Source organism: Gopherus evgoodei, unplaced genomic scaffold, assembly GCF_007399415.2.
Source record: "Gopherus evgoodei ecotype Sinaloan lineage unplaced genomic scaffold, rGopEvg1_v1.p scaffold_39_arrow_ctg1, whole genome shotgun sequence".
In the NCBI taxonomy this organism is placed as follows: Eukaryota; Metazoa; Chordata; order Testudines; family Testudinidae; genus Gopherus; species Gopherus evgoodei.
Window position 1 is genome coordinate 1,476,978 of NW_022060060.1, and position 9,342 is coordinate 1,486,319.

General features: G+C 47.7%; 1 gene segment (V, D, J or C); it reads right to left on the reverse strand.

Annotated features, from left to right (window-relative positions):
• Window positions 1-5,151: 5,151 nt before the first annotated feature.
• Window positions 5,152-5,785, reverse strand: LOC115642245. The segment is given in 2 exon segments: window positions 5,152-5,588; window positions 5,682-5,785. Coding segments are annotated over 2 exon segments (483 nt in total).
• Between the last annotated feature and the right edge of the window lie 3,557 nt (window positions 5,786-9,342).

The window sequence follows — 9,342 nt, forward strand, 5'->3', positions numbered from 1 at the left end:
AGTGTTTCTTGATTGGGCACTTACGCAGAATAGTCCTGTCTCAAAGTGCTTGGCTAATGCTACTTGAAACCAAACATATTGAGAAACAAGTACATAGCCAATATTCATAACTTCAAATACAAAAATTATGCACACATATAGTCAGCATAATCATAACCAGCAAATTACAACCTTTCCATAGACGCCTCATTTGATCTCCTTTGTACAAGATTTGGTGCAACTATAGGACCTTGGTTGCAACAATGATCTATATGGTCACAGCTCATGTCAATAATGTCACACCACAATGACTGGTGGGTCTCACAGGAAACCAGGAAGGGGATTAGGGTGGCTGCTGTGCCCATCGCTGCACAAATGCAGAGTCTGGGACAATCTCCCTCCCTCTCCCTGAGCCCTTCTGAAACTAATAAATCAAATCAGTTTGTGTCTTTTATCAGGAGCAGGATATGCAAATTAGAGTGAGAGTTTCCTGTATAAATCTGTCCCTTTCAGTTGCACAGAAGTGTTATGTCAATCTTAGACTCATAGACTCATAGACTCTAGGACTGGAAGGGACCTCGAGAGGTCATCGAGTCCAGTCCCATGCCCTCATGGCAGGACCAAATACTGTCTAGACCATTCCTGATAGACATTTATCTAACCTACTCTTAAATATTTCCAGCGATGGAGATTCCACAACTTCCCTAGGCAATCTATTCCAGTGTTTAACTACCCTGACAGTTAGGAACTTTTTCCTAATGTCCAACCTAAATCTCCCTTGCTGCAGTTTAAGCCCATTGCTTCTTGTTCTATCATTGGAGGCTAAGGTGAACAAGTTTTCTCCCTCCTCCTGATGACACCCTTTTAGATACCTGAAAACTGCTATCATGTCCCCTCTCAGTCTTCTCTTTTCCAAACTAAACAAACCCAATTCCTTCAGCCTTCCTTCATAGGTCATGTTCTCAAGACCTTTCATCATTCTTGTTGCTCTTCTCTGGACCCTCTCCAATTTCTCCACATCTTTCTTGAAATGCGGTGCCCAGAACTGGACACAATACTCCAGTTGAGGCCTAACCAGCGCAGAGTAAAGCGGAAGAATGACTTCTCGTGTCTTGTTTACAACACACCTGTTAATGCATCCCAGAATCATGTTTGCTTTTTTGCAACAGTATCACACTGTTGACTCATATTAAGCTTGTGGTCCACTATGACCCCTAGATCTCTTTCTGCCATACTCCTTCCTAGACAGTCTCTTCCCATTCTGTATGTGTGAAACTGATTGTTCCTTCCTAAGTGGAGCACTTTGCATTTATCTTTATTGAACTTCATCCTGTTTACCTCAGACCATTTCTCCAACTTGTCCAGATCATTTTGAATTTTGACCCTGTCCTCCAAAGCAGTTGCAATCCCTCCCAGTTTGGTATCGTCCGCAAACTTAATAAGCGTACTTTCTATGCCAACATCTAAATCGTTGATGAAGATATTGAACAGAACCGGTCCCAAAACAGACCCCTGCGGAACCCCACTTGTTATACCTTTCCAGCAGGATTGGGAGCCATTAACAACTACTCTCTGAGTACGGTTATCCAGCCAGTTATGCACCCACCTTATAGTAGCCCCATCTAAATTGTACTTTCCTAGTTTATCTATAAGAATATCATGCGAGACCGTATCAAATGCCTTACTAAAGTCTAGGTATATCACATCCACCACTTCTCCCTTATCCACAAGGCTCGTTATCCTATCAAAGAACGCTATCAGATTAGTTTGACATGATTTGTTCTTTACAAATCCATGCTGGCTATTCCCTATCACCTTACCACCTTCCAAGTGTTTGCAGATGATTTCTTTGATTACCTGCTCCATTATCTTCCCTGGCACAGAAGTTAAACTAACTGGTCTGTAGTTTCCTGGGTTGTTTTTATTTCCCTTTTTATAGATGGGCACTATATTTGCCCCCTTCCAGTCTTCCGGAATCTCCCCCGTCTCCCATGATTTCCTAAAGATAATAGCTAGAGGCTCGGATACCTCTTCCATTAACTCCTTGAGTATTCTAGGATGCATTTCATCAGGCCCTGGTGACTTGCAGGCATCTAACTTTTCTAAGTGATTTTTTACTTGCTCTTTCCTTATTTTCTCTTCTAAACCTACCCTCTTCCCGTAAGCATTCACTATACTAGACATTCCTTCAGACTTCTCAGTGAAGACCGAAACAAAGAAGTCATTAAGCATCTCAGCCATTTCCAAGTCTCCCGTTACTGTTACCCCCTCCTCATTGAGCAGTGGGCCTACCCTGTCCTTAGTCTTCCTCTTGCTTCTAATGTATTGATAAAAAGTCTTCTTGTTTCCCTTTATTCCCGTAACTAGTTTGAGTTCATTTTGTGCCTTTGCTTGTCTAATCTTGCCTCTGCATTCCTGTGTTATTTTCCTATATTCATCCTTCGTGATCTGACCTAGTTTCCATTTTTTATATGACGCCTTTCTATTTTGTAGGTCACGCAAGATCTCAAGGGTAAGCCAAGGTGGTCTTTTGCCACATTTTCTATCTTTCCTAACCATCGGAATAGCTTGCTTTTGGGCCCTTAATAGCGTCCCTTTGAAAAACTGCCAACTTTCCTCAGTTGTTTTTCCCCTCAGTCTTAATTCCCATGGGACCTTGCCTATCAGCTCTCTGAGCTTACCAAAATCCGCCTTCCTGAAATCCATTGTCTCTATTCTGCTGTACTCCCTTCTACCTTTCCTTAGAATTGCAAATTCTATGATTTCATGATCACTTTCACTCAAGCTTCCTTCTACTTTCAAATTCTCAACAAGTTCCTCCCTATTGGTTAAAATCAAGTCTAGAACAGCTTCCCCCCTAGTAGCTTTTTCAACTTTCTGAAATGAAAAGTTGTCTGCAATGCAGTCCAGGAACTTATTGGATAGTCTGTGCCCTGTGGTGTTATTTTCCCAACATATATCTGGGTAGTTGAAGTCCCCCATCACCACCAAATCTTGGGCTTTGGATGATTTTGTTAGTTGTTTGAAAAAAGCCTCATCCACCTCTTCTGCCTGATTAGGTGGCCTGTAGTAGACTCCCAGCACGACATCACCTGTGTTTTTTACCCCTTTTAGCCTAACCCAGAGACTCTCCACCCTTCCGTCTCCTATGTCCATCTCCACCTCAGTCCAAGTGTGTACATTTTTAATATATAAGGCAACACCTCCTCCCTTTTTCCCCTGTCTATCCTTCCTGAGCAAACTATACCCATCCACACCAACATTCCAGTCGTGTGTATTATCCCACCAAGTTTCAGTAATGCCAATAATGTCATAGTTGTATTTATTTATTAGCACTTCCAGTTCTTCCTCTTCTTCTTCTTCTTCTTCTTAGTATTAGTGTCAATATTATTTTCAACACCCACTGTATAAGGGAATAATACAGATAAAAATGTCAAAAAAACTAAATGAAAGTCTCTGTGGGAACGCTGGATAAAATAATAAAAAATCACAGTAATACATAGACCTTAGGAGCTGAGCCCTGCCCCTGTGCTGATGCATTCTGACACAGGGGGGAGTTTTTAAAGGGTCTTAACTTAAGCAATGTAACTTCTCAAATCCCATGGGAGTTGGAAACCTCTCAGCTTTGAGTTCCTTTCAAAATCTGAGCAGACTCCCTAATAGGTGAAGGACATGTTGTATCTCAGGGGAGATCCAGTGTGCTCAGAGGCACAGCTCAGCAATATCTAAGTGGGGGCAATCTCGTAAATATTATGTAAAATCCCACAGCAGTCTGGGGAAGGAATATTCCAAACAGTGTAAGGGACACAGTAGGTCGGGGGATGATTTTCAAAGGTGCAAGTTAATTCGTGATTTCATGTAGACCCTAGAACAATTTCTTAGGCATTTGCGTAACCCCATCTCTGTGCAGGACACCACTTCCAGTTCAGCACAATTCGTGGTGCCATGGATTTAACTTCACACTTAACTCTCGGTAATGCCAGTGGCTATTCAAGATCTGACAGAATATTTGTCTCATATCACTAAAATACATTGAAATCCCTAAATATTTACATGCTGGTAGTAGCACAAACACGCTCTTTAATACTAATGCCTTAAATGACTTAATATAACAGCATTTAATTGTAGTTCACTGCTGTCCTCTGCGGCGTGTTGGTAAAGTGGTATCATTTCAGCTCGGTTTTTGTTCCATGTTTAATAGCTGTAATCTGCTCACTGTGTGCCTAGCCCAGTAACACCAGGCGGTGTCCTCGGGCTTCAGGCCAGTCATTTGCAAATACAGCAGGTTGTTGAGGTTGTCCCTGGAGATGGTGAAGCGTCCCTTGAAGGACTGGGGTAGCTGATGATAGCTGAAGTTGGGTGTATTTCCCTGATCCACTCCAGTCCCGTCTCAGGGGCCTGGTGGACCCAGCTCATCCATCAGAGGGGTAGCCGTGTTAGTCTGGATCTGTAAAAGTAGCAAAGAATCCTGTGACACCTTATAGACTAACAGACGTTTATCCAGTAGCTGTTGAGGATGAACCTGGTGGGTTTACAGGAAAGGCGGTGAGAGAGTCTCATTGAAAATCATTGTCAATTGGCTACCTTAACTCATGTTTGTCCCATTGATAATCTCCGCTTTTAAGCTCTCCGTGCCTCAGTTTTCTACCTGGGATATGGGACTAATGCTCCCCTACCTTAAAATTCACTAATGATGGTGAAATCCTCAGATACTTCACGGTTTTAGGATGCATTTGTCTGTTTCTCAGGAGTTTGTCCTGAATTTCGTGTTCTCAGTTGTGACAACCAAGGCACGGTTACAGCCAGATCCCCAATTAGTGTAAATCCGGAGTAACTCGAGTCTAGCAGAAGCAGCTGCGGTGACTTTACACTAGCGGAGGATTTGGCCCCCGGAGCAATTCGCTCCATCCTCTGGGTCTGATGCGAACCCCAATGCGCTTGTCCCGTTTACACTGACAGACGCTGTCCTGTGAGTCTGACACCGAGACGGGCCCCGCGGGAGCCAACGCGCCAGGTCAGCGAGGGGAGAGCGACTCAGAACAGGACTCACTCCGGATTGGGGTTCACAGTGAAGCGAGGGGATCTCTGCACCCAGCGGGGCTCTGGGCAGGAAGGGGAGACACGTTGCCCGGGAGCGGAAGGGTTAAAACTGCCGGGAGGTTTGTGTTACATTCACCCGGGTGCCGGGTCTCCTGTCCGAGCCCGGAGCGGGGTGTGTGTCACTGCTGCCCCCGCGCGGCTGCCGGGAGAAGGGCGGTTCCGCAGCCTGGGTTTTTGTAGGGTCACAAACCGGTTTCGTGTCACTGTGTCTCTCGCACAGTAATAGCGGGCGGTGTCCTCGGGCTTCAGGCCGGTCATTTGCAGATACAACAGGCTGCTGGGGTCATCTCTGGAGACGGTGAATCGCCCTTTTACCGAGTCACTGTAGTATATGCTGGTGCTGTAAATGCTGGCGATCCACTCCAGCCCCTTCCCGGGAGCCTGGCGGACCCAGCTCATGCCGTAGCTGCTGAAGGTGAAGCCGGAGGCTTTGCAGGAGAGGCGGAGAGAGTCTCCGGGCTTTTTCACATCCCCTCCGGTCTCCACCAGCTGCACCTGGGACCGGACACCTGGGAATAAAGACAGATCATTAATATCGGTATAAAAACAGGGGTAACACAATATTCTTCTAACTCTGCCAGTTATTCAGAGGAGGAAAATACCTTCCAAAGATGCTACAGCGAAAATCACAAGGAGCAAAAATCCCATTTTCCCTGGTGCTGGAGGGGGAAGTTCTCAGGGACTGGCTGGTCACTGCACAGACCCAGGGGCTGCGGATTGTGTCTCCGGGTGCAGCCTGGGCAGAGGGAGGCACAGATTTTAACAGGAAAGTGTCTCCCTCATTTGCATGTCCCCGCTTTATAAGAGACACACACTCCTGCTGCCAGTGATCTGAGTGACTCGCCCTAGGGCTCCGGGTGCAGGAGTCAGAGTGTCCCGTCCTGTGTGTCTGTGCAGCGCCAGGCACAGGGCGCTGGGATCCTCATTAGAGTTTCGGACCCCTATTAATTTCATCTGGTGACCCCTGGAGCTTCAGGGTCTGGGGACTGAGGGGTTTAGAGCAGGGGAGATGAGTAGCCGCATTTGCACCTTCCCCTTTTCCTAAGGGACTGGGGAATTCAACTGCGAGTGGGCTCCAGATCCCAGCCCAGAGCTCGCGAGGGAGAGTGACGTAGAGACTGTGACACTTGGCTGCACTGGTGCTTTACAGCGCTGCAACTTTCTCGCTCCCAGGCGTTTGAAAAAAAACACCCCCCTGAGCGCTGCAAGATACAGCTCTGTAAAGCCTCAGTGTAAACGGTGCCCAGCGCTGGGAGCTACACCCGATGAGGAGGTGGTTTACCTGCAGCGCTGGCAGAGCTCTCTCTCTAGCGCTGGCGCTGCCACCGCACTGGCACTTCAAAGCGCTTCCCGGCAGCCCTTTGAAGTTTCAAGTGTAGCCATAGCCGGGCTGACACTTGATCAAGCCCAGGGTATGGCTACACTTGCAGCTGTACAGCGCTGGGAGTTACAGCTGTCTTGGTACAGCTGTGTAGGGACAGCACTGCAGTGTGGCCACATTTGCAGCATTTGCAGCGCTGTTGGGAGTGGTGCATTGTGGGCAGCTATCCCAGCATTCAAGTGGCTGCAACGTGCTTTTCAAAAGAGGGGGGTGGGGTGGAATGTGACAGGGAGCGTGGGAGAGACAGAGAGATTGGATTTTGGAGCTGACACTGTTGTCAGCTCCCTGCTTTGCAAGTTCTAAGGACTGGAAGACACACAGCACCAACCTTCAATCATTTTAAAAGCGTCGACCCCTTCCCCTACCCCTCTCTTATTCACTAAATGTGAATTATGCACTCCTAAATAGCCTTCAGACCACATAAGCAGTTGCTCAAAACGGACTTCCCCCTCCCCCTCCGCCATGTGGCTTCTCTCTTCAAGCAAACAGCTGTGAACCTTCCAAAGCAATTCCCCTGCCTGCCTCCGCTCGCTCGTGTGATGCAGTAGGGACTGTCTGTGTGGGGAGTGGGAGAGCAGGGGAGGACTTTAGGGGATGGACGATGCCAGGGCCTGTAACCTGAGCTAGGTAAGGGAGGGGAAGGGAAGGGGACAAAGGAAGGGAGTGGCAGGAGGGAAGCAGTTTGAGTTTGGGCTTGGGGCTGGATGGGTGGAATTCAGGATATCCTAGCTAGGATCCAAGCACCCTGAAAGCCCAGAAGGACTTGGTGGAGGGGTCCTGACTGTGCCTGCAAGCTCTGCTGTAACCTGTGTTCCTGTTGTCCAATAAACCTTCTGTTTTACTGGCTGGCTAAGAGTCACTGTGGGTCCCAGGAAGAGGGGTGGAGGGCAGGACTCCCCACACTCCATGACACCTCGCTCCAGCAAACAGGAGCTGTGTTTGTTTTTTAGATAAGCAGCTCCAGGGTGCCCAGAGTTCAGCCACTCTTCCGGTTTGTTATGAACAGGCATTCTGGGATACCTCCTAATACCCTGGAGGCCAATTACAGTGCTTTTGGTGGCCACACTTGATGAGCAGCACTGCATCACCAGCGCTGCAATCGTTATCCCCCAAGCAGACCAGGCGTACAGCCAGCGCTGAAGCCAGGGAGCTGGATGTGCCTTGCAGGTGTGGACAGTTACTAAGTTGCAGCATTGTAAAGCCACCACCAGCACTGCAACTCTCCAGTGTAGCCATGGCCCCAGGTAAATTCACATATCATCCCTAGCATCGGACACAGCCGGTCCATGTGTAAGGCGAGAGAATAAAGGAAAATCTATTTGCTGTTATGCTGTTGAAATAAGGTATTTCCTGTGGCATGTGTGAAAGCAGCCAGGGCAGTTAGGCACTCTGTGCCCATGGGACAGGAATGGCCTTTGGACACGTGTTTCTATTTCTTCCCAAACTCCCTCTTTCGCTGGGAAACAGAGACGTGGGGAATAACACTGGTGTCCGTTCGAGCCCCTTCTTCTCGCCTCGGGGACCTGGTGGCGCAATGACCCCGCTTTTCTGTCTCTCTAGGGTTGGTCCCGATGGCTCAGGTTGAAGATGTCGGTTGTTTGTGCCCTGAGAACACTCATCAATCGCGTTATTCTTGCTGTGTCTCTGCCCACCTGGCGCACCTGGAATTCTCCCCCCGCTCTGCACATTGGCTGATGTCAGCACTAGTGTGGGGACCCCAAACTGCCCCTAATCAAAGATGTACGAGGCGCAGTAGGAGTGTGAGTGAAAACAGGCCCATATCCCACCCACTTTTCAATTATCCCCTTATTGACTGGGGAATATTTCACTTCAGGACGAAATGCAGAGGTAAAATTTCTCTATACTTTTAATGACTGCTTCATGGAGCAGCTGGTATTGCAACCCACAAGGGGAGAGGCAACTCTAGATTTAATCTTGAGTGGAGAGCAGGAGCTGGTCCAAGAGGTAACTATAGCAAGACCTCTTGAAAATAGTGACCATAATACAATAGCATTCAACATCCCTGTGGGGGGAAGAACACCTCAACAGCCCAACGCTGTGGCATTTAATTTCAAAAGAGGGAACTATACAAAAATGAGAGGGTTGGTTAAACAAAAGTTAAAAGGAACAGTGACTAAAGTGAAATCCCTGCAAGTTGCATGGGCCCTTTTTAAAGACACCATAATAGAGGCCCAACTTCAATGTATACCCCAAATTAAGAAACACAGTAAAAGAACTAAAAAAGAGCCACCGTGGCTTAACAACCATGTAAAAGAAGCAGTGAGAGATAAAAAGACTTCCTTTAAAAAGCCAAAGAGGAGTTTGAAGAACGGCTAGCCCAAAACTCCAAAGGTAATAACAAAATGTTTTTTAAGTACATCAGAAGCAAGAAGCCTGCTAAACAACCAGTGGGGCCCCTTGACGTTTGAGATACAAAAGGAGCGCTTGAAGACGATAAAGTCATTGTGGAGAAACTAAATGGATTCTTTGCTTCAGTCTTCATGGCTGAGGATGTTAGGGAGATTCCCAAACCCGAGCCAGCTTTTGTAGGTGTCACAGACTCACAGATAGTACCCACTCTTGGCCCTGTGTGGTCCATGGGGGTTGTCCCTTTCGGTGAGACAGCCCTTCTCGGGGGTCCACTCTCTCTAGGGGTCAGGCCCCTCCACCTCCTGGAACCGCACCTCTCTGAGCCTTAGCACGTCTGTCTCTCACCGTGGGCCCTCTCAGGGAGTCCACACACTCTGGACCCCCTGGGCCTCTTCACCTCTGAAGGGGCTGATGCAGCCCTGTTCTCTAGACCAGAGTGACTCTCAGCCAGTATAAAACAGGAGAGTTTATTGAGAGTTGAACACAGCACAGGAAACTCTCAGGGCCTCAGG